General features: G+C 46.7%; 1 protein-coding gene across 3 annotated transcripts in view; it reads left to right on the top strand.

Moving 5' to 3' along the window:
• Positions 1-6,968: 6,968 nt before the first annotated feature.
• Positions 6,969-26,076, top strand: part of PROM1 (prominin 1) — a 118,181-nt gene continuing 99,073 nt past the window's right edge. Inside the window, exons 1-2 of one of the 3 annotated variants that reach the window (XM_057705236.1) lie at positions 6,969-7,118; positions 14,662-15,105. In XM_057705236.1, coding sequence (XP_057561219.1) covers positions 14,886-15,105 — 220 coding nt within the window. In that variant the 5' untranslated portion in view covers positions 6,969-7,118; positions 14,662-14,885. Of the gene's footprint in view, positions 7,119-7,399; positions 7,534-7,827; positions 7,866-14,661; positions 15,106-26,076 lie in introns of those variants that run through there. The other 2 variants (XM_057705234.1, XM_057705235.1) reach the window with 2 other exon arrangements.

Here is a 26,076-nt window from a genome sequence, read left to right as displayed (position 1 = left end):
TCTCTTTCCTCCTCTGGGTCCAAACTGGATTGACATTTTCTCCCTCTGTCTTTGAATTAGGGTGCAATGGGCTTAGTGGATGACTTACAAATCTCAGCTGAGGGTTCTCAAAGTATAAGAAGAATGTATTCTTGGCTTTTGGTTATTAAACACCAGCAATATTATTATTATTTTTTTGGTATCTGAGCCCAGAGGCAAGTGGAAAAAAGCAAGATTAACAGGAAATCATGAGGTAAAACATTTATAGGAGAACCCTGGCTTGCATGAAGTCATTGCCTTCAAAACTAGTGGAATTTCTATTTACAACAATTTCTCTTTGCGTCTCGCTGTGTCTCTCTCTCTCTCCTTTCCCCTCTCTCCCTGGCTGTCTCTTACACACATTTCAACCTTAAAAAGACAAGGCAGATTCTTAGAAAGGTATAACCTTCCAAGACTGAATCAGGAAGACATAGAAAATATGAACAGACCAATCACAGGTAATGAAATTGAAACTGTGATTAAAAATCTCCCAACAAACAAAAGTCCAGGACCAGATGGAGTCACAGGTGAATTTTATCAAACATTTAGAGAAGAGTTAACATCCATCCTTCTCAAGCTCTTCCAAAACATTGCAGAGGAAGGAACACTCCCAAACTCATTTTATGTGGCCACCATCACCCTGATACCAAAACCGGACAAAGATACTACAAAAAAAGAAAACTACAGACCAATATCACTGATGAATTTAGATGCAAAAATCCTCAGCAGAATACTAGCCAACAGAATCCAGCAACACATTAAAAGGATCACACACCATGATCGAGTGGGATTTATCCCTGGAATGCAAGGATTCTTCAATATATGCAAATCAATCACTGTGATATAATGTTAACAAACTGAAGGATGAAAACCACATGATCATCTCAATAGATGCAGAAAAAGCTTTTGACAAAATTCAACACCCATGTATGATAAAAACTCTCCAGAAGGTGGGCATAGAGGGAACCTACCTCAACATAATAAAGGCCATGTACGACAGACCCGCAGCAAACATCATTCTCAATGGTGAAAATCTGGAAGCATTCCCTCTAAGATCAGGAACAAGACAAGGATGTCCACTCTCGCCACTACTATTCAACATTGTTTCGGGAGTCCTTGCTACAGCAATCAGAGAAGACAAAGAAATAAAAGGAATCCAAATTGGAAAAGAAGAAGTAAAACTGTCACTGTTCACAGAGGACATGATATTATACATAGAAAATCCTAAAGATGCCACCAGAAAACTACTGGAGCTAATCAATGAATTTGGTAAAGTTTCAGGATACAAAATTAACACACAGAAATCTCTTGCATTTCTATACACTAACAATGAAAGATCAGAATGAGAAATGAAGGAAACAATCCCATTCACCATTGCAACCAAAAGAATAAAATACCTAGGAATAAACCTAACCAAGGAGGCAAAAGACCTGTACTCAGAAAACTATAAGACACGAATGAAAGAAATCAAAGATGACACCAACAGATGGAGGAACACACCATGTTCTTGGATTGCAAGAAGCAACATTGTGAAAATGACTATACTACCCAAAGCAATCTAGAGATTCAATGCAATCCCCATCAAATTACCAATGGCATTTTTCACAGAACTAGAACAAGACATTTTACGATTTGTATGGAAATGCAAAAGACCCCAAATAGCCAAAGCAATCTTGAGAAGGAAAGATGGAGTTGGTGGAATCGGGCTTCCTGACTTCAGGGTATACTACAAGGCTACAGTGATCAAGACAGTATGGTACTGGCACAGAAACAGAAATATAGATCAATGGAACAGGATAGAAAGCCCAGAGATAAACTCTGGTCAACTAATCTATGACAAAGGAGCCAAGGATATACAATGGAGAAAAGACAGCCTCTTCAATAAGTGCCGGGAAAACTGGTCAGCTATGTGTAAAAGAATGAAATTAGAACACTCCTTAACACCATACACAAAAATAAACTCCAAATGGATTAAAGACCTCAATGTAAGGCCAGACACTATAAAACTGCTAGAGGAAAACACAGGAAGAACACTCTTCCACGTAAATAACAGCAAGAACTTTTTGATCCATCCTCTAGAGTAATGGAAATAAAAACAAAAATAAATAAGTGGGACCTAATGAAACTTCAAAGCTTCTGCATAGCAAAGGAAACTATAAGCAAGACGAAAAGACAACCCTCAGAGTGGGAGAAAATATTTGCAAACGAATCAACAGACAAAGGACTAATCTCCAAAATATATAAACAGTTCATCCAGCTCAATATCAAAAAAAACAAGCAACCCAATCAAAAAATGGGCAGAAGACCTAAATAGGCATTTCTCCAGAGAAGACATACAGATGGCCAAGAGGCACATGAAAAGCTGCTCAACATCTCTAATGATTAGAGAAATGCAAATCAAAACTACAATGAGGTATCACCTCACACCGGTCAGAATGGGCATCATCAGAAAATCTACAAACAGTAAATGCTGGAGAGGGTGTGGAGACAAGGAACCCTCCTGCACTGTTGGTGGGAATGTAAGTTGATACAGCCACTATGGAGAACAGTATGGAGGTTCCTTGAAAAACTAAAAATAGAGTTACCATATGACCCAGCAATCCCACTGTTGGGCATATACCCAGAGAACACCATAATTCAAAAAGACACATGCACTCCAATGTTCCTTGCAGCACTATGTACAATAGCCAGGACATGGAAGCAACCTAAATGTCCATCAATAGGTGAATGGATAAAGAAGATGTGGTACATATATACAATGGAATATTACTCAGCTGTAAAAAGCAAGGAAACTGGGACGTTTCTAGAGACATGGATGGACTTGGAGACTGTCATACAGAGTGAAGTGAGTCAGAAAGAAAAAAACAAATACCATATATTAATACATATATGCGGACTATAAAAAAATGGTACAAATCAACTGGTTTGCAAGGCGGAAATAGAGACCCAGATGTAGAGAACAAACATATGGACACCAAGTGGGGAAAGTGGGAAGGGTTGGGGGGGAATGAATTGGGAGACTGGAATACCAAATTGTACGCTCTAAATATATGCAGTTTATTGTATGTTAACTGTATCTCAATAAAAAAATAATAATTGATATGCTTAATTATTTTCCATTTTACCTAAAGGAAAACAAATATAATTCTTTTCCAACATAGATCTGTGCTAACTTGCTAAGTGGTCTTCTATTGTGTAGTTGTGGTCTTTATGTCACTTCTTTGATCCCTGAGAGTTTTTTGCCATTTTTTTTTGTTAGTTTGGGTGCAGTATATTTCAATTCAATGAAAGTACACCTGAGTTGGTATCCCCACATCTAATTTTAAGAAGAAATGTATTAAGAAGCTTCAGTCATTTGGAAACATCTTCCTCACCTTATGTGGTTGATAATATGATAATCTAGTCCTATCCTCAAATTGTCCTGTTGTGAAGTTAGACTAATGATTTCACTTTATCTGAATTTTTTAGGGTATGTTGATTCTACCATCATGCGTGTAGCTGTAATGTTACTTTTGTTTTGTGATGTCTCTATTCTCACCTTGTAACTTATAATAGAAAGGCCAAGGTTTAAGGGCAACAATTCATTATATCAATGTAAATTTAATCAAACATATTGATGTTGCTGACAGGTGACATTTCACCAATAAAAATAACTGCTACTGACAAAAAAAAAAAAAAAAAAAAGACAAGGCGGAGCTTCCCTGGTAAGACAGTGCTTAAGAACCTGCCTGCCAATGCAAGGAATACGGGTTTGATCTCTGGTCCTGGAAGATCCCACATGTCGTGGAGCAACTAAACCCATGCACCACAACTACTGAACCTGCGCTCTACAGCCTGTGCTCTAGAGCCTGTGCGCCACAACTACTGAGCCCACATGCTGCAACTACTGAAGCCCGAGAGCCTGGAGCTCGTGCTCTACAACAAGAGAAGCCACCACAATGAGAGGGCTGCACACCACAACGAAGAGTGGCCCCCGCTCACCACAACTAAAGAAAGCCCTCATGCAGCAACAAAGACCCAACACAGCCAATAAATAAAAATAAAATAAGCAAATAAATTAAAAAAGAGAGAGAGAAGACAAGGCAGTGGATGTTGAGATGACATAATCTCGTTTTTCTAAAGGGTCCTATGTTGCCACGTTTGTTGGCCATACAAATACATTATTTTTTGGAAACATAGTTATTCATAGAAATTGTCAGGTTAATTAGAATAATATACTTACTAACCTATTTTGTTTTACTCTTAGTGACTCAGAGAAAAATATTCAAAGCTCTTCATAAGGAATATCCTGTCAAAGACTGAAGATTTGTTGAATGACCAAGTGTTGTGTACTGAGACAATAACTGACCCCAATTAACACTTCATTTCCAGTGTTCCATAACCTTGATAACTTTTCTTGAAATTTAATTTTGTTATTGCAGTCCTGTAGTAATGTCTCCTTTATTATGTACGGCTCACTCTTGAACCCAGTGCTGTCCTGTGATGCTGTCCTGATTATGTCTGCACTGTGTGAGATGGCAGCCTCTAGCCCTGTGTGGTCGTTGAGCATGGCTATTGACCAGTGAGGAATGTGAAGCCCAGGGGGGTTTCATGACTTACCAGGGACCACACTGGCTGTTCTTGACTGAACCTGAATGAAATTCCTGGCTCTTTCTAGGATGCCCTGGTGCCTCATGTTTAGATTTCATCCGGGCAAGCAAAGTGAGGAGTGATTTCAGAAAGGGAGAGCTAATTTTTGCGTCTAATGACTGAGTGTGTGTATGGGAATAACATCACCCCCTCTGTCCTTGCATATAACTTATGACATAGAAAGTCAGTTGCACTAAATCAAAACCACAATGAGGTATCACCTCACACTGGTCAGAATGGCCATCATCAAAAAGTCTACAAATAATAAATGCTGGAGAGGGTGTGGAGAAAAGGGAACGCTCCTACACTGTTGCTGGGAATGTAAATTGGTGCAGCCACTATGGAGAACAGAATGCAAGTCCCTTTAAAAACTAAAAAGAAAGCTACCATATGATCCACTCCTGGGTACATATCTGGAAAAAATGAAAACTCTAATTTGAAAAGATATATGTACCCCAATGTTCATAGCAGCACTATTTACAATAGCCAAGACATGGAAACAACCCAAGTGCCCATCAACAGATGATTGGCTTAAGAAGATGTTGTGTGTACACACACACACACAATGGAATATTACTCAGCCATAAAAAACGAATGAAATATTACCATTTGCAGCAATCTGGATGGCCCAGAGAGTATCATGCTTAGAGAAATAAGTCAGAGAAAGACGAATACTATATATCACTTACATGTGGAATCTAAAAAATAACACAAATGAATCATATACAAAACAGAAAGAGACTCACAGACTTATGAGAAAACAAACTTACGGTTACTGAAGAGGAGGGGGCGGGGAGTGACAAATTAGGAGTATGGGATTAACATACACAGTACTATACATAAAAGAGATAAGCAACAAGGATTTACTGTATAGCACAGGGAATTATATTCAATATCTTGTAACAACCTATCATGAAATATAACCTGAAAAAAAAATCGAATCACTGTGCTGTATATCTGTTACTAACACAATATTATAAATCAACTGTACCTTAACTTAAAAAAAAGAAAAGAAATTCAGTTGTGCTGAATAGTGGGACTGTAGGATTAGAACTCCAAGCCAAGTTGAACAGAATAAATCATTAGGTCCTGTTACTGTCTGCTTAAGGCTGCTCAGAACACATCTTAATATTGCGTTCTATGTTTACTATTTATTCATTCATTTATTAAACACCTATGATGATCCAGGTAGCGTAGGTGTTGGGGGGTATGAAATAGATGAAAACAGCTGAGGCATTCAGTGCCTGCAGGAAGACTGACGGCAGACCATTTCAATCTGCACGACATTATCTGTCGGGAGAGAACAGGACCCTGAGGGTTTTATGTTATCTTTGGGGCACTGGTGTGTTAGGATAATCACCGGCTCTGGGGGCCACATCTGGGTTCCGATTTAGCCTTTCACTTACTAACTCTGTGACCTTGGGCAAATTACTGAAACACTTTTAGCCTTAGCTGTAAGATGGAGATAGTACTATGCTATTGTTAATTGATAAGATTACGTGAAATAATGCACGTAAAGCACTTGGCATGTGCTCATTCGTAGTAAACATCCGGTTCGTTTCAGGCATCACCACTGCCACTGTTGTCACCGTCATCATTATTAGGAGTAAAAATGAGCCCTGTGAGGCACGATTATTTTAACTTTGCAGACAAGGAAACAGGCTCAGGGAGATGAAGCAGCCAAAGTCACGGTGATGAAAAGGGACAGGGCCAAAATTTGAGGCAGGGCAGAGCTGGCGGCTCTCTGGAGGGGAGAACTCACCCCTGGGCCCCACCCAGAGAGGGCTGCCCTTGAGCAGAAGTGCTGGGGCCTCCGGAGGTGTTCAAGCAGAGGCCGGGACCAGCCTCAGAGGTGGAAACAGCAGGCCAGATTCGACCTCTCAGGGTACCACCTAACTTTGCCATGCTATAGTGCAGTTTTCAGAAGTTTCCTCAACTAGCATTTATTCTGAAAACATGCACATTCAAGATCATTTAAACTTTAAATCAAACAAATTATGCTCTTTCAAGCATCTGTTTTATGCTAGATTCTGGGGTAACTGAAAGAGCTGTTGAGTTAACCTTCCTGACCATCATTCAACTGTCGGTCTGTCCATCCTTCCACGCATCCATCAATCCATCCATATTACAAACATTAAACACCACTGTGTGCTAGATACTGTCTGGAAGGTGCTTTTCTTCCATAGTCTTATTTTTCCTACCAGAGAGTACTCTCCATTCGAGATAGGAAGTCGTGAGTGAGGAGTGAGGTGAGCAGTTAGAAGAGGAAGTGGTTGCTGCTGGCAGAAGGTTACCACTCCTCAGCCTTCGGGGGAGGGCGGGCAACTCACAGCAGAGAGCCCGACTTGAAACGAGTAATGAAAGCTCCGTGTGCTTGGCGCTATAGCGGATGCCTGCGCGCGGATATGGGAGCAAGGGCTGCTTTTTGCCGGTGTTATAGCTCCAGCCACCAGCATTACGATTGGTACAAGGTAAGGAATCAAATGATTTGGGTTTTGTCTCATTTGGGTAATTTTTTTTTTTTTTAAGTCTCGTAAGCTGGCAATAGAAGCCTCTAAAGCGGCAGAGGGAATCAACCGAGGCAGGTCTGAGTTGGAACCCGAGAGTGGAGACGTTTTTAGAAGAGTAGCGGCGTTCCAAGGAAACCGCTCAGCCCGCCTCAAGGAGGCGTGGGTGCGGAGAGAAGGGCGTGCTCACTGGAGCGGGGCTCTGGCCGCAGGAAATGGATGTAGCTAGGTCCCAGTGGGTGCCCCGGGGCATCGTGGCGAAGCTGCTCAGCCGGTCCGACCGGGAGCGCGCGGGCAGAACCCCGGGCTTAGCCATCTGTAAAGCACCGAGTCAGTCGCCACCGGGCGCCTGGCCGCGCGCTCAGCTCTCCCGCCGCGGGTGAGTACATTTCAGGAAACAGTGCATTGCGGCGGTCTTATCCGCAAGTCCCCGCCAGGAAGCGGGGGGAGGCCGCAACAGGTCCCCGCGGGCACCCTGGGCCTCGCGGGCGGCCCTCCAAGGGCAGGCGCCTTTCCGGACCCGCCTCGTCCCGGGGTCTGGCCGGGGCCCCGGGCACCGGGGCGGCCTCTCCGGAAGCCATCCCGGTGGTCCCCGAAGCCGACTCATAAATCATTCATGAGCCGGGGCCGGGCGAGCCGGGCTGGGAGGAAAAAGGGGGGCAGCGGCGGCGGCGGCGGCGGGGGCGGACCGGGAGCTGGACCGGGCGCACGGTGAGTAGCCGCGTCCTCACCCCGCAGCCCGGAAGGCGTCTGCGGCCCCACCCCGGGGGTGCTGAGCGCACCCCTTTCCAGAAAGCTGGGGTGAGGAATGGGGGAACGGAGGGGCTCGCCGTCCTCCCTTCTCCTCCCAGCCCTCGGCGCCCCCTCCTCGGCCCGGCGGCAGGTGATGCGAACTCCCAGAGCGGCGGGGGAGCCGGCGGGGCTGCGGGGCCCGCGTGGCAGACCCTGCGGGAGTTCCGAGCAGGGCGCAGACGCGCGCAAACTTTGCAGGCTGCGTGGTGCGTCTTCTTTCCAACCACTGGTGGGGAGCCGGCGGCTGTGGCCAGGTTCCGGAAGGTGGGAGCGCGAGCGGGACCCAGACCCCGAGGCCACCGGCTCGTTCTCTGAGAGGGCGGCGGACGAGGGGAGGGTGGTCCGGGGCTTGGGAACTGTTCGGCGGTGAGGGGAGTCCTGGGGAGCGGAACAGGGCGTGCGGGGCACTGACCCTCCCCAGCCGGGTGTGGGAAGGGGTCACCTTCCCCTGGTTTGCTAAAAGGAGTACGCGGTGCAACCGACCCTCAGGGGAGGGGGGCTCTGGGGGTGCCGTGGGAGGCCTTATGGCTCTGCTCTGTGGGAGCGCACGCACCCCTGGCCTGAAGCATCCCCCTGTCCGCTTTGGGTGTACAGCGCGGGGATCCTTAGCGATTGCCTAATGGAGAACGGGGTGATGGAGGCGCACCCCGCCCGGTAAGGCGCCGGCCAGGACAACAAAGGGAAGCGTGGACAGAGGAAGAGTTTCGCTGTGCCGGAGAGTCGGGGCCCGAGGTCAGTTTCCCCGAAAGCCCTCGCCGAGCGCGGCGGGGGATGTGATCACCGGGGCCTGGGGCACTCGGCTCAGGACCCCTCTCTCACTTTGGCGACCCGGGTCCACGCCGACCCGCGCTGCGGCGGGGAAGCCGCGCCGACGCTCTCGGGGCGGCCAAGTTCCTGGGGCACCCCCTCCCCCCGGGCGGCGGCGGATTCCTCGAGTCTCCTGGCTTCCCGCGCCCGCCCTGCCGCCCATCCTTTGTCCCGCAGCCGGGGAGAGGCTCCTGGCGCAGAGGGAGCGAGGGCAGGAGCGGCCCCGGCCTGGCGGTGTGTTGGAGAGAAAGGGTGGGGAAGCGGCGCCACCAAGTTTTTGCAGCAACAGGTTGCGCCCGAAGCGCGGCCGCGGACCTCTCTCCTGCCCGGGCTGGAGGAGGGTTTGCCCGGGTTCCTGAGAGAGGCGGCTGATCTGTGTTAGCAGAAGCAGGTGTACGAGGTGTACGATTGAGGTCCTTGAACGTCCCCCGCCCCACCTCCCTACCCCCACCCCAACCGAGACCCACTGGAGACACCAACAGCTGCTGTTCTTTGGTTGCTTGAACCGTGTGAAATTGCGATTTTCGAGAGGCTTGAATATTCGCAACTTCCTATTGGTCAATGTGTGTGAAGTTACTGCGTAGGCTCTACTCACTCATCTGTGAGTTTCGTCCTTCAATGACCTGAAAGCTGTCTTGCCTGGCAGGGTGAGTATGGCGGCCACGGTGGTGTTGACAATATTGCCGTTCACAGGGGCAGCCTAGACGCTCTAACCACCACAGGTGTGTGTGTGTGTGTGTGTGTGTGTGTGTGTGTGTGTGGCGCTGTTCCTATTCCATTTTTAAATTTTATTTATTTATTTATGGCTGCGTTGGGTCTTTGTTGCTGCCCGTGGGCCTTCTCTAGTTGTGGCGAGCGGGGGCTACTCTTCCTTGTAGTGTGCGGGCTTCTCAGTGCCGTGGCTTCTCCTGTTGTGGAACATGGGATCTAGGCAGACGGGGTTCAGCAAATTGCAGTTGCAGCATGCGAGCTCAGCAGTTGCAGCAAGTAGGCCCTAGAGCACATGGGCTTCAGTAGCTGTGGTGCCTGGGCTCAGTAGTTGTGGCACACAGGCTCTAGGGCACACACGCTTCAGTAGTTGTGGCTCACGGGCTCTAGAGCCCAGCTCAGTAGTTGTGGTGCACTCGCTTAGTTGCTCCTCGGCATGCGGGATCTTCCCTGCCCGGGGATGGAACACATGTCCTCTGCATTGGCAGGCGGATTTCTAACTACTGTGCCACCAGGGAAGTCCCCCTCCCACACTGTTTACAACCTCGTTTTACAGACGAGCAGAAAGGGAAGCGTGGAGATTATAAGCAACTGCTGTCACAGAGCTTATCAGTGGGGCTGGAGAAGTGACCCCAGTCTGAACAGCCAGGGCTCCTGTCCCTGCACCAGCGCCCTTTAGTTTAGCTCTGTTTTCTTAATGTATCCCGTAATTTCTTAATGAGCTTCCTTATGAGTTCCATGCTGGACTATTTCTCTATATCTAGTAAGGTGAAGCAAAGTGTATCAAAGGACAGGTTGAAAATAATAAAACTTTAAACCAGATATCGTCTTGTTGGGACAGTTTACAATATGAAGGAAATGAGTTCTGCAGAGGTCAAAAGTTCGCTCTGAAATTTGTTGAAGGTCCGGATGCATTGTTAAAAGTGACGGGAGCCAATTCTAGGTAACTTTAGCAAAGAAGGGACTGGATACTGGGTGGTGTAGCGAAGTGACAGAAGGCCGGCTTGTCAGGCTCAGGACCCTAGAGGAGTGGAGCTCAGGACATGCAGCAGGACCCCTGGTGGGTGTACGGCCATGGCTGCCACCATGAGACTCTGGCTGCGGCTGCTGGCATGTTGCCGTCATTGCTGGGATGAAGTGGAAACTGCCTCTGCCTCAGTGTGTCTCACGCACAAGCCCAGGAGGGAGCATCTGATTGGCTGAGCCTGGGCTCCATCTGGGCACCTCAGCTGGCCTCACAATGAGAGGCAGGGCCGCCACCCCCAGGACTCACAAAGGTGGGATCAGAATTTGGGCAGCTCCCATTGCTCCCTCCCACCCCCAGAAAACCCTAGATAACATCTACACAGATCCTTTTAAAATAAATTCCATCAAAAAAAAAAAAAAATAGAGAAGAAATGAAGCTGGATAGTCATCGTATTTGCTTTTAAACCAGTGTTCATGGAAGTGCCGACCTCTGGACTCCAGGCTCAGAATCATGTGAGGTATTTGCTTAAAATTCGTGTTCTTGGTTCCCTTTCCCAGTCTGAACTCATTGCGTTTGGAGTGGAGTTCGAGAATCTGATCCCATAGACCAGAAAATGATGAATCGACCTTATTGATTAGTCTGGTGCCTTGTGAGGAGAGAGGCCCCAAGGGAGTAATTTTCAAAGCCTGAGAAAATCAGGGTTGCAGCTGAAAGTATGGACCCTCCAGAATGGTAGACCAGTTGTTCCGGCCTGGATGAATCCAGTGAGGAGACAGTCTGCTCCCTGTGTTGAAGGAAACAGCTACAAGCAATCCAACACCTCCCTCCCCGGGGCTATAGACTGCTCATAAACAAGTGCTTCATCTATTTTGAAATAGGTCAACTTGACCATTTTGTGTCAGTCTTCTTTCTACCCACCACCATTTGATGTCAGCCCTCCTTATTGGATGCCTGCTGTGTGCCAGACTCCGAGGGTACCGAGAAGATGAGGATGTCAGGGACCCCACAGAGCCGCTGGGCTCAGTCAGTTCAGTGCAATATAAGAAGGGCGTCTGGGGAGCTTTTGCCTTGCGTCTGTTGTTCTGCGGTTGTGTTTGGGAAGATGGAGGTGTCTTTGGAAGGCAGCGTGGATTAGCCTGGTGGGAACTCAGGAGCAGTGCTGGCTCTCAAACCTTAGTTGTCTAAGAATCTGTCACCAGGGAATCATGTTAAAAATGCAGGCTAATGGGCAACCTCCCCAGAAATGAGGTCCAATAATTTCATTTTAAACAAAGACCCTGTTTGACGCTGATGCGGCTGTCGAGTCACGAGCCGTCTTGGGTTTTCTGCTGGCAGTTCCCTGAGCTGCTCTCAGTGGCTCTTGCTACCTAGTGTGCTTTCCCAGGGAAGTACCCAGACCTTCTGTTTTGGAACAGCGATTCAAATTGAGATGAAAACCTCCTCCTTTTCACCTTGACTTTTATCCATTGTCTGGTGTTTCCTAAGTAGTGAGATATGTTCTTAAAAGTGGCTCTAAACGTTAAGAGGGACGTCCCCACTGGAGCAGGACGCACGTCCTGCTCAGGTGCTGCCCTAACTCAATGGACACCCCATCTTTGCATCTCCTTTGGGATTTCTCTTCCCCTGCTTCTTCGCCGAGGACGTCTGGAAGCCTCTTTATTCGCAGCTCTCCTGTGGGCCTTCTGCCATTTCCCTCCCGCTGTGTTTCTCTCTGTCCCCAGCTGAGGCTTGGTGGCATTACCAGGAAGTCAGCCTTTCTTAGCAGCTGAGCCTTTAATCCTTCCCGCTGCTGTGTCCTTTAGCAGAGAACAAGATAAGATGTGCGTGTGGTGTGTGCCTGCGTGTATCAGTGTGTGGAGCGTAGGTACCTGGTAGGTTTTGTGTGTGTTGCATCTGTGTGAGTTGTGTGTCAGTGTGAGTGCATCCGTGGTGGGTGTGCTCACCTGCTTGCCTGAAGGAGCACGGTCCTGTCCTACCTGAATGACCACATACCTCCTCTCCGTTCGCCTCTTCCTCCTGCCCCGTGCAGCCCCGCAGACTTCCAGAGAGGGGCCTTGCGAAAGCTGACTTGCTTTGGTTCCTTCTTCTCTGTTCTCTCTGGAAACGATCTGAAGTCTGGTGCTGATTCCTGGTAGAAGCCGTGAAAGGCTAGGGCACTTCAGAGCCTGAGGACAGGTTGTTGGCAGCAGCCATGCCTGGCAGGGATTGTCCTTTGGAAACAGTCACCAGGGTCCTGGTGTGTCTGTGTCTGTGGGCGAGATGGACCCGGAAGCTTGGGGTTCCTTGAGGTTGGCACTGGCTGCCACTGGGGATGTGAGCAGCCCGTGATTTGATAATGGGAGAGTTGCGGGTCATTTCCTTGGCAGGTCTGTGCAGAGGAATAAGAGTGGGATGGGGCTTAGAAGATGAGGCAGTATCTAAGGGGACCTGATGTGAATGTACGTCTTCACTCACACAGTTCATTAAATCCTATCTCTTTTTTTAAAAAAATTAATTAATTTGTTTTTATTTATTGACTGTGTTGGGTCTTCATTGCTGCATGCGGGCTTTCCCTAGTTGTAGCGAGAGTGGGGACTACTCTTTGTTGTGATGCGTGGGCTTCTCATTGCGGTGGCTTCTCTTTTTTTAATTTTATTTATTTTTAAAATTTTTTTATTTTTTACAATAAACTGCATATATTTGGAGTGTACAATTTGGTATCCCAGTCTCCCAATTCATTCCCCCCGCAACCCTCCCCACTTTCCCCACTTGGTGTCCATATGTTTGTTCTCTACATCTGTGTCTCTATTTCTTGCAGTGGCTTCTGTTGTTGGGGAGCACGGGCTCTAGGTTCGCGGGCTTCAGTAGTTGAGGAGCATGGGCTCAGTAGTTGTGGCACATGGGCTTAGTTGCTCCGCGGCAAGTGGGATCTTCCCGGACCAGGGATGGAACTCCTGTTCCCTGCATTGGCAGGCGGATTCTTAACCACTGCACCACCAGGGAAGCCCTAGATCCTACCTCTTGTCTGGAGCTTTCTTTGACTTTGTGGAATACAGGTGGTGGGTCCTCTAGCCTTTTGTACTGTGTGTCGCTTTCTGGGTGGTCTCTCTGCTCCATCTTGCACTGTGTGTTTCAGGAGCACCCTTTCTTTATTTTCAAAGTTACTGGGTGTGTATCTAATGTACAAAATAAAATCAGGGTGTCCCTGACCCCAGAAAAGAATGGGCAAGCAGAGCATCCCAGTTGTTTTTGATTCCTCTAGCCTGATGCAGTGGTACAAGCAGAGCAGTTGTTTTGGCTTATTTAGTTTCATATTCAGCAGCTCTTACTGTGCCCCGACTGTATGCCTGCCTTGGATTCCGTTCTGGGGAGAGAAACTTGAGGAGGACAGGGTCACTAGACACTGGGTTGGTAGCCGATTTTAGGTTCCTGAGCTTTCTCCCCTTCCCCAGGGGAGGGCGGGAGTCTCCGTCTGCTCTGCCTCTCATCACCTGGACCTCAGTTGTCCACGTGGTCACTTGGGACAGGGATTTCCATCAGGGCTACCTGGTGAGTGCGTTAGACAGAAACCAGAGTCACTCGGCTTTAAAGAGTTTGATCCTTGCCCTTGAGGCCATGCTCATCTCGTTTGGTTTGGAGGGTGAGTGAAGAGAGGATGAAATGAGATCAGTGAGCTCGTTAATAAAATAAAAGGTGGAGTAAGACATATCTCCAGAGATGGGGAGAACAAGCCAAAACTGAAGGAAAAATAAGCACCTCATCTGTTGCTGGGGGCCTCTGCTGCTCTGACTGAGAGGGAGGGCTCTGTAGGAAGTGGGGAGAGTCCAAGCTTGGGCTCTGAAAGCAAACTACTGGGTTTGAATTCTGCCCCACACGAATCAACCGTGACCTCGGGCAAGTCACTGAAATTCTCCCTAAGTCAGTTTCCTCATCTGTAAAATGGGATAATACCTTAACCGAGGTCCTACCTGTAAAGCATGTAGACATGTCTGGAATGTGGTAAGTGCTTGATAAATGTCGGTTTCTAAGACTGCACACTCATCATACTACCTGGTATTTCTGGGTCCGGCCCCCAGCGTGGAACCGTCCAGCTTTCCTGCCCCTGCGCTTGGAAGCGGACTCTGTGTTTGCTTCCCCGCCAGCGGATTAGGCTGAGGGCTTGCTCTAAAGCCCTTGCAGCCTCTCCTCCAGGGAAGCTGCCGGTGCAGGCAGGCTGCAGGCATTAGTGACCCCTGCCCCTTCTCTCCCTGCCAGGGATGCTGCTTTGATCGACTGACCCCCCTCCCCCACCCCCGGAGAAGATTCTCTGCCACCCTTCACCGCATGCCAACCTGGCCAGAAAACCAAGGACTCCGCAGACTCAGCCCTCACCACGCCTCTCCTGCACAGAAACACACTCCTGTCTTCCCCGAGGCTTCCAGAACCTCTGACGCGGGAGTCCCCCAGTTCTACCTCATGTTTGGGGCATCTTGCTAGCTATGGCTCTTCTCCTCGGCTTCCTGTTGCTGCTAGGGCTGTGTGAAGGCACCCTGTCACAGGGGCCGCCGTCATCCACATACAGTCCTGATGGTTTGGAATTTGAATTTCCTGCAGTGAACTACGAGACCAAAGATTCTTATGAAGCTGGACCCATTGGCATCTTCTTTCAAATCGTGCACGTCTTTCTCCACGTGGTGCAGCCAAACGCTTTCCCTGAAGGTAAGTGCCGATGGCGGAGAAGATAGAATTTGTCTCCAGACTCACTCAAGGCTATATGCACAGTATTGTTAATGACAATATGATAAGGGTAGAATACATTCCGTATGATAAAGTCTGAGATTCAAAGTGACTGAATTGCACAGGAGCAGAAAGTATTTAGCCGGAAGTTAAGAAAAGTTAGTTAAACAGGTTGGCAGGAATGTGACGACGAGCAAATGAAATCAAACTGTGTTGCTGTGTTGTTTTCCCACTTCTTTATCCCGCTTCCCCTCCTGTTTTGTTTTGTTTTGTTTTGTTTCTCGGTTAGAGTGTTGAATTTTTCTTGCATTCACACCAAAGGTAAAAGTTAGGGTAGAAATGCAGATCCTCCGCCATGGAACGAGAAGTTAATAATGACCTCTCATGGCCATTTAAAGTTACAAATTTAACTCTCCTCCACCCACCGCAAAATGCAGTTTTGGCACTGCTCAGGGCAAGGCCAGGCTGGATTGTACCTGTTCCCAGGGTCACTTACTTGCTTTAGTTCTAAGAGTTTGCATGGGAGGCCAGGAGAGAGCTTTCATGGCATCGTGCTGTTGTTCTGTGTGTGTGTGTGTGTGTGCGCGTGCGCGTGCTGTCTGGCCTTTCCATTGCGGCTCATCTGTACTAGGAAGTCTTTGGGGTATGTGTTTTCAGGAATGGGATTATGAAAGTTTAAATGGTCTGTGGGAAGTGTCTGCTATTAGGGTTTGGCAGTCTAAATTTTTATTGATTTAATGTTAAATCTAGCTTAAGCTTCTTCTTTAACCTACAAAGATTTGAATACTGAATATTGTAAAATTTGTAGTAACCTTTATCGTCTTCCTTAGCTGGCCAGCCACTGTTCATAAGAAGATTATGTGTGTGTGTGTGCGTGCGTGTGTGTGTGTGTGTGTGTGTATGAGAGAGAGAAACAGAGACAGAGGGAGAGAGAGACAGAGAGTATTTAGTGAACTTCAGCACCTGTTTTTATTACAGGCAGTTTATAGATTTTCTTAACATACATTTATATAGAATTTTTTACATTTCTTTGTCTCAGATTAAGCAACTGAAAGTTTGAAGTGTAGTTCTCAATTTTTTGCTAGTTTAAATTTCGATTCAGTGAAGTAAGTCACTCTGAGCCCTACTGTCATAGAAGAGAGTCCTGAATGAGTACTCCTTACTGTTTATGTCACTGCTTCAAAGACTAAATTTGGAAATCCAAAGGACAGAAGTAGAAAACAAACAAACTGAGTTTACTAATTCATGTTGAATACAAATTCACTATTGTCAGTAAAAGTCTCTTTGTTTATTTTTAGACGATGTAAATATCATTGAATAAACAAATACCTACTAGTGTTTTTAGTCTTGGCTTCTTTGTTTTTTTCATGTGAAAAGCGTAGAATGCAGTTGTTTAATATGAATTTACTTCTTTAAAGAGATCGCGAAGCCTCCTTCTGTCCTTCTAAGGCAGATCATGTAATTAGTTAATCCTGTAATCTCTTTCCATATGTTGTTTTATTTTTCTCCCTCTAGATTTCATAGGAAGACTTCCTCACACTTGTTTCACAAGGAAAAACAGTATTTTTAAAGGTCATCGTTCAAATAATCAGGTTAAAAGACATCCTGCTTCCAATGCATCCTAGGATTTTCACCTGCAGCATCATGATTAGTCTAGAATTTAAATCCTAATGTAAGCTGAGGGTGTTCGCCTTAACTGTCCCTTGACCTTCATCAATACGTAGGAGAAAGAAATTCCCAGAAATAGACCAGAAGCAGAACAGCACTACCCCTTTCAAAAACAATTGTTAGGTTGCTTAGAGAATATCATATTGAATTTAGCAGGTGATGTCTTGGAATGTTGGCTTTCTTCCACCATCCCATTATTCATGTTCTTTCACCCAGTTGCTAGATTTTGTAATAGCTTCAAAGTGCTCATTAGGTGCTTTGCAATATAAAGGACAGTATGAGACAATCATGGTTTCTCGTGAGCTTTTTTATCCCTTAGCACATGACTTTCTTTTTTAATTGACATATAGTTAATTTACAATATTGTGTTAGTTTTAGGTGTACATCACAGTGATTCAGTTATATATATGTATACATGCACACACATATATACACACCCATATATACACACATATATATACACACCCATATATACACACACATATATACACACCCATATATACACACATATATATACACACCCATATATACACACACACACATATACATATATATATACACACATACATCTATTCTTTTTCAGATTCATTTCCCTTATAGGTTATTAAAAAATATTGAGTATAGGTCCCTGTGATATACAGTAGGTCCTTGTTGTTTATCTATTTTACATATAGTTGTGTGTATCTGTTAATCCCAAACTCCTAATTAATCCTCCCCTGCTTTCCCCTTTGGTAACCATAGGTTTGTTTTCTATGTCTGTGGGTCTATTTCTGTTTTGCAGATAAGTTCATTTGTACCTTTTGCTTTTTTTCTTTTTTTTAATCTGTCTTTCTCTGTCTGGCTGACTTCACTTAGTATGATAATCTCTAGGTGCACCCATGTTGCTGCAAGTGGCATTATTTCATGCTTTTTTATGGCTGAGTAGTATTCCATTGTATATATGTACCACATCTTCTTTATCCATTCATCTGTCAGTGGACATTTAGGTGGCTTCCAGGTCTTGACTGTGGTAAATAGTGCTGCTGTGAACCTTGGGGCCACTGCATTTTATAAGCACCAAAACAGAGGCAGATATCTTCATAACTGAAGATGAGAGACAGAGACGGATATAGAGATGGATTTCTGTGTATTAGCTTACCTAACCTAATACATTAACCAAAACAGACTTCAGGATGAGTCCTTTGTGAAGTAACATCTTCACAGGAGATAATAACCCACAGGTCTGTTCTTGCACGTGAGAGAAGAAGTATTTTGAGTGCACAGTCCCAGTGCAGGAGCAGCAGAAGAAGGGATGGCCCTGGAACCTGGGCTCCCTCTTTTCACGCCATCTTTGGGGAGTTTTCCATGTCTACCTCCTGTTTCCAACCCAATTTTGCATTTGGAACTCTCTAAAGAGAAGCCTGTCCTGGTAACTACAAGTTGGAAAGGTCTTGTTTAGCTGGGGCTTGAGACAAAGGCCTATTGCTGGATAGAAGAAAAGATTAGCTTTGATTGGACCAGGCAGACAAGTAACTGTACAGCTTGGCAGAGTGTGCTCTAGAACCTGGTGTGCATATTTGATCAATCTTGCCCTGATCTGAAGCTGCAGGAGAGATGTGGTACCCTAGGCTTTGCTCACTAAGAAGAGAGATGGCTTATATTGGGGAGGAATCATCTGTCCATTCATTAACCTAGAATGGGTGTTGATGGCAGGATGTGTGTGTGTGTGTGGTGGCAGCGGGAGGAGGAGTTGGGGAAAGAGCATTCCAGGCAGAGGAAACGGCACTCCAGGGAGTGGAGGAGACGGTGGTTCATGGTGGACCCATGAAGTGTGTATTCACGGAGTAAGTCTGCCAGGGTTGGGGAGTTAGAGCTGGAGGACTCCAACTGTTGTCGCCTGTGGCATCTTCCTGGACCAGGGATCGAACCCGTGTCCCCTGCATTGGCGGGTGGATTCTTAATCACTGCGCCGCCAGGGAAGTCCCCCTGACCATCATTACTGAAAGCACCGCCTTCTGTGGTGCCCCTTGCTGGGTGCAGTGAGCCAGCGTGGAAGTGGACTTGGGTTTTGGGAAAAGAATCTGACAGCAGCTGATGGGGTAGGTCCACAGGGAGGGTGAGGCTCCGGCAGTGGTCCACAGGGTGGTCACAGCGAACTCACATGGAACCAGCAAAGGTAATGGGGGAAGGGCCATTTTATGTCCACAAGACTTGGGTTAAGTCCTAGCTCTTGCCTCGTACCTTGCAAGGTGATCTTGGCCAACTTAATTTTCAGAGCCTCTGTTCTCATAGCTGTAACTGTGGCTCTATTCATCACCTACTCGATAGCTTTTATCTGTGAGGCTGAAATGAGATGATGCACGTAAAGCCTGTGTTTAAAACCATGCCTGAAAGGCACAGAGAAAAATCCTCACTACATTGGGGCTGCTATTAGTGTTATTGCTTGAGAGGAAGAATTGACCAAATTTGATGCCAACATTGGCGTCTTGAGGGACATAGGGAAGAAAAGGTGTCTCGGGGGGGTGGGGATCTTTACAATGTCCTGCTTCTGCTCCCTCAGGGACATTCCACTTGGAGCTGCCTTGTAAGAAGCGATTCTGTTGCTTTTGGAGTTAAGTGGCCGTGTCTCGCCAGCAAGCCCCACAGCAGCAGAACTGGCTCTAGAAGCCAGGACTTGGATGCAGTGCTAGTTTACTGAGTCGTCTTTACTCCCACAAAAATATCTGCATCTCATGGGCTTTTGTTTTTCTGTTTGTTCTCTCCTCCTGCCCCCAGGATCTGCTGTAAGGCATGCTGTGCAAAGTCTTAGCTCATTTGAATCTCCCAACAACTTTGAGAGGTAGATGATGGAGGTAGACGGTGGTGGTCTTATTTCTGTTTGCTACATCCCCTTTACAGATTAGAAAACTAAATCAGGACGAGATGACACGTTCAAAGCACACACTAGCCAGTGGCAGATTGAGAACCTCCACCTGCAGGACTATTTTTCCTATATTCTACAGCATACTTTGTGGGTAATTGATTTCCCTTTTATTTGACCATCCTGCTTTTAAAATGATCATGAGTTACCATGAAAAGTAGTAATTTTTGCACATGGAAAGTGTGCATTGCAGATTATCTGGTGTGGACAGCGAGCAGTGCCTTTTCCAGTTTTGGGTATCTGTGATGCGTTTGGTATAAATCATGACCCAGATCAGAGCCTTTCTAACGCAGCAAGCAAAAAAGAAGTCTCCTCTGCTTTTATTTTTATAGAAATTTTCTAAAATCATTCTCCACTCTATGTTGGCATATTTTGAAATTAGATTTTATGATGGTTGACCTATTTCTAACAGCATTTTCAGCCAATCTGATTTGCTCCTGGGAGTTGGTGGGTGTGGGGATGGAGTTGGGTAAGTGGTAGAAGTGGGGAAGAGGAAAGAGTTAAGCTTGGTCTCCACAGACTTTGAGATGCCATCAGGATGTGATATTAAGTGAGAGTCTTTCTGTTGCAGGTAACAGAAACCTATTAGCAAAGGCAATTGAAAAAGGGGTTTATCAACAAGGTCCTAAAGGTATAGCACAGGGAACTGTACTCAGTATCTTACAATAAATCATGATAGGGAAGAATAGGAAAAAGAATATATGTATATATTATTTTATGTATATATAAAACTGAATCACTTTGCTGTATACCAGAAGCTAACACAACACTGTAAATCAATAATACTTCAATAAAAAAAAAGGGAGGGTTTATCATCAGGACTCTGGGTTACTTCATGACACTCGAGGGGGCGGGGAGGGGACAAGCCAGCAGGGACTGGACCTGCCTCCCATCTCGGCTCCTCTCTGCCCCATGGTCTCTTCATTCCTCCTCCTCCTTCCCATCCCCCTCTCTACGTTCCCCCTATCCCACAGTCCTCCTGTTGGAGAACCAGGCTGCCAACGTCATAGGTTTCAGGCCAGCTTCCTGGAGAGTGTCTGGGCGTTCTCTCTCTTTCAGTCCCAAGTCTCAATTCCAGTCCTGCCTGTGGCCAATCACCAACCACGGGTCCATTGGGTAGCCGCGGCCACAGTCACACCTTGTGCGTGGGCCTGGCGCTGTGGCGCATCGCTGGCCCCGTGGCATCACAGGCAGCGAGGTGGTTCCCAGGAAAGGGGTGGTTGGGCCGAAGCCCAATAGGTGTGTCTATGCCAATGTCCACCTAGAATCAGGGTGTTTTATTATATCCAGCATGTGCATGTTCTTACTTAGACAGAGCCGGCCCTGCCTCCTTTAGATCACGTGACTCATGTTGGCAGTGGCCCTGGCCATGAATAAGGTCACGGAGGGAAAGGACTAGCACGCATCAGTCCTCTCTCCCGGGTGTTACTCACTGTGCCGGGCCGTCTTCAGCTGTCATCTCTTTGCATCCTAACAACGGTGATGGCAAACAGCTAGTGTGTGCCTGCTTCCAGAGATTTGAACAACTCAGCAATGAGGGGCCATTAATCGCATTTCACAGAAGAGGAAGCTGAGGTCCAGAGATCTGACTGCCTTGACCAGGGTCACAGAACTAGCCCGTGGCAGAGCTAGGGTTTGAATCCAGGCAGACTGGGGTGATTGTCCAGGCTCGCAGTTGCCACTTTGCTGATAAGGAAAGTGAGACTCAGGGAGGTTGAGGGACTCTTCCAAGGTCATACACACTGACGGCTGAGGGACCAAGCCAGGGTTTGACCCAGAGCTCTGTGACGCCTGCACCTGGGTTTGTCTCCCCCGTGCTTCCTGGGAGGGGACGTGTCTGGAGACTGTAACGGGCATCCCTCTAATCCACCCGATGTGTCTTCTGCTTCACAGCACAGCTTCCGATGCTCGACGGAAAAACGAGTCCCGTTGACCGTATTCCCATAAGCTTGTCCACAAAGTCCTGAAACACGCCCCTGCCTTCCCTTAAGTGAGCAGTGGAGGCAGGCTGTGCCCTTCTGGGAAATAAACGTGTGCCGGTCCCGTAAAAGACGCAGGAAGGAAAGCTTCCTGGTCCCCAGCGATGATGTCCATTCTGAGGCCTTGAAATACGTGCAGGAAATGAGACATCACGTATGAATGTAAATAAAGAGAGAGGCCACCCCAGCAGCTGTTGGATGAAACCCACGTGGTAGTAGACATCGCTTGTCCACTGAGTGGAAGAGAAGTTCTAAAATGTACACTGGGAGAAGCAGCTGTCCAGTGTGGTCCGGATGGGGCAGTGCTGGGACACAAACGTACAGCAGGAGGGACATCACAGGAGGGGTGGCCTGCAGCAGGCCTGCCACATACCCTCTGCTTGCCTGGGGTCTAGGTTCAGAAATGAGCCCGACACTTGGGCGGTAGTGGTGAGTCTGCGCTCTAGAGCCACTGCCCGGGCTTGAATCTTGGCTTCTATGTTGACGAGCTCTGTGACCTTGGGCCAGTGACTTCAACGCTCTGTTCCTGAGTTTTGCCTCTGTAAATGAAGATAATAATAATAGGACTTTGGGGATCACCATAATATTTAAATAATATTTATAAAGGAATCAGGACCTTGTCTGGTAAACACTAAGTGCTATATAAATGTTTGTTAAGTAAAATATGAATGTGTACAGGCTTTTAAATTAATCTCACATCTTGGTGATCACGTGGACAGAAGAACAAGGATTTTTTTGGCTCCCACTGTACTGGTTTCCTGAGGATGCTGTAACATATCATCACAAACTGAGTGGCTTAAAACATCAGACATTTATTCTCTCATAGTTCTGAGGATCCGAAGTCCAAAATCAAGATATTGGCACTCGGGGAGGCCGAAGGCTGGAGGGGAGAATCCTTCCTTCCAGAATTGCTCCAGGATGGCTTCCTCCAGCTCCTGGTGGTTCCAGCTGTTCCTTAGCTCGTGGCTGCATCATTCCAGTCTCTGCCTGTCTTCACAGGGCTGCCTTCTGTGTCTCTGGCTTAGCCCTCCCTTTGCTTGCTTGCTTGCTTTTTTTTTTTTAATTAATTTATTTTTATTGGCTGCTTTGGGTTTTTGTTGCTGTGTGCAGGCTTTCTGTAGTTGCAGCAAGCAGGGGCTACTCTTCCTTGCGGTGCTCGGGCTGGTCACTGTGGTGGCTTCCCTTGCTGCAGATCATGGGTTCTAGGCACGCGGACTTCAGTCGTTGCGGCACATGGGCTCAGTAGTTGTGGTTTGCGGGCTCTAGAGCTCAGACTCAGTAGTTGTGATGCACGGGCTTAGTTGCTCTGTGGCATGTGGGGTCTTCCCGGACCAGGGATCGAACCCGTGTCCCCTGCACTGGCAGGCGGATTCTTAACCACTGTGCCACCAGGGAAGCCCCCCTTTGCTTTCTTTTATAAAGACATCTGTCATTGGGAATTCCCTGGCAGTCCATTGGTTAAGACTCATGCTTCCACTGCAGAGGGCGTGGGTTCAATCCCTGGTCGGGGACCTAAGACCCCACATGCCACGCAAAAAAAAAGAGGAAAAAAAAAAGACGCCTATCATTGGATTTAGGGCCCATCCTATATCCAGTATGATCTTATCTCAAGATTCTTAACTTAATTACATCTGCAAAGACCCTTTTTCCAAATGAGGTCATATTCACAGGTTCCCGGGGTCAGGACTTAGACATATCTTTTTTGGGGGCAGTCATTCAGCCCCTGACACCTATTACACACTTCTTTGCACACTTCTACACACACCTATTACACAGTTCTCCCAGAGAACAACTCAGAGATATTAAGTGATGTGCCCAAGGTCATATGTCTGAAAAATGATGGAACCAGATTCAGAGCTGTCTGATTCCAAGTTCTTGAGTTTCCATCTTGTAACTATGCAGGGAGCTCCCCCTGGGTCCCTGGCCTGGTGCTCTTTGGCAGAGATGACATCCACTGGCTTCCCCTGCTCTCAAAAGGCTGACATTGAGCACAGAGACCTCCATCTCCGCAGTCAGCTGTGATACAGGAAGGGTGGTCCACGCTCATAGTCAGGTGTGAATAGTGTGCTCATGGCTGTCCAGAGAAGGGATTAGTCACGCTGGAGCAATCGCAGAAGACTTCCTGGAGGAAGTAGCATTTGAACTCAGCTGTGCGAGTGTGGAAGAGCTCAGGAAGCAGACAAGAGCATTGCAGGTGCACACGCAGAGGCCTGAGTGATGCAGGTTGAGACAGGAGCTTACAGGATGTGGCCTGGACAGCAATGAGACCAGAGGCCTGCGTGTCCAGGAGGTTGTCAGGCCACAAGCTTGGGGAGTAGCTTATGGGCAGATGGCAGATAGGTTCTGGAATGTCAGGCCAACATTTGTGCATGGGAGTCTGCAGACTGTGGAAAGCTGGCGTCTCTCAGTAAACCTGTAGCACCAACCATAGCTACAGGCAGGAGGCCATGGGGGTGGGGGTGGGTTGTGCATTGTCCATTGAGGCTGTTTCCGGAAATTCTCACATACACTTGAGCACTAGGGCCCAGCTCAGTGCTACTCTTGGTGTGGCCCTTGGACCACCAATGTCACTGTCACCTGGGAGTTTGTTACAAATGCAGATTCTTGGGCCCCACCTACTAAATCACAGTTTCCTATTTTTTTAATTTAAAAAATATTTAAAAAAATTTTATGCATACAGAAAAGTACACCTAAATCCACCGCTTGATGGCTTTTCATAAACTAAACACATCTGTGTAACTAGGCCTCTAGAAGAACCCTCTCTTGTTTCCTGATCATTGTTCCAACTCATCTCAGAGATAACCCTCTCCTGATCTTCAGCAGTGTAGGTTTGTTACGCCTGGCGGAACACAGTGTGTTCTCTTTGGTTTCTGGCTTCTTTTATTCTCTATTTTACTTGTGAGATCTATCCAGTATTGTTGCATGTGGTTGTAAATATGCACTGCCGTTGGGTACTGTTCTATCACATGAATATACCATAATTTATGTATCTGTCCTACTGGTTTGGCATTTGAGAGGTTTCCAGTTGGGGCTTCTTTTAGCCAGCTTGGGCTGCTGTAACAAAATACCATAGACTTCAACGGCAGACATGTATTTCTCACAGTGCTGGAGGCTGGATCGTAGATTAAGCCGCCAGCAGATTTGACATCTGGCGAGAGTCCTTTTCCTGGTTTGCAGACGGCTGCCTTCTTGCTGTGTTCTCACTGGGTGGAGAGAGAGAGGGTTCTGGGCTTTTCCTCTTCTTGCAAGAACACTCATCCCTCCACGAGCCCAACCTCATGACGTCATCTGATTACCTCCCAAAGGTCCCACCTCCAAACACCATCATGCTGGGGGTTAGGGATTCAATACATGAATTTTGGGGGGACACAAACATTCAGTCCATAGAAGCGCCTTTATACTTAGTGCTACCATGGAGATTTTTGTATGTGTCTTTTGGTGATTATATATACACATGGCTGCTGGGCATATGCCTAGGAGTGAATTTCTGGGCCATAGCATAAACATTTTTTTTCACCTTTAGTGATACTGCTGAACAGTTTTCCAAAGTGAGTATACCAATCAAATCCTTACTTTTTTTTTAACATGGAGAATTTCAAATATGTGCGCAGGTAGAAGAGTCTGAGGAACCCTCATTTACCCATCATCCTACATTCAGCAACTCAACTCATGACCAGTCTTATTTATTTCTACCTCTACCCACTCTTCTTACCTATCCCCTTCATTTTGAACCAAATCCCAGTTTTTCTATCTTTTCCTCTGTAAATATTTCAGTGTATTTGTTTAAAAATAAAGACCTCATGCTACTACACTGTAGAAAGTTAACAGTAGCTGTTCAATATAATAAAATATTCAGGAAGTGTTCACATTTCTTGGTTGTCTCATGAATGCAAATTTTAGAACAGTTTGTTTGAATCCGGATTCAAATGATGCCAATATATTGTAATTGGTTAATATGTCTCTTTAACTTATAGTATGCCCCTCCATGTCTTTTCCCCCTTGCAATTTATTTGTTGAAGAACTTAGTTACTGTTCCTATAGTATTTCCCATGGGCCGAATATTACTGATTCCATCTTCATGGTGTTCTTAACATGTTTCTCTGTCCTCTGCATTTCGTGTAAACTAGTACCTATAAAGGTCAGATGCTGGTTCATTTTGGGAGAAATAACAGTTTATAGATGGTACTGAGCGTTTGCCTCAGGAGATGGATAACATCTGGTTATCTCTCTTTGTTTGTTTTTAATTTATTCTTGGCTGCATCGGGTCTTTGTTGCGGCACGTGGGATCTTCATTGTGGCATGCAGGATCTTTAGTTGTGGCATGCGGGATCTTTCATTGTAGCGCAGGCTTCTCTCTAGTAGTGGTGTGCACGTTTTTCTCTCTCTAGTTGTGGTGCATGGGCACCA

This window comes from Hippopotamus amphibius, chromosome 13 (assembly GCF_030028045.1).
Source record: "Hippopotamus amphibius kiboko isolate mHipAmp2 chromosome 13, mHipAmp2.hap2, whole genome shotgun sequence".
Classification (NCBI taxonomy): Eukaryota; Metazoa; Chordata; class Mammalia; order Artiodactyla; family Hippopotamidae; genus Hippopotamus; species Hippopotamus amphibius.
The sequence above is the reverse complement of the archived record's forward strand: the minus strand, read 5'-3'. Positions and strand labels throughout refer to the sequence as shown.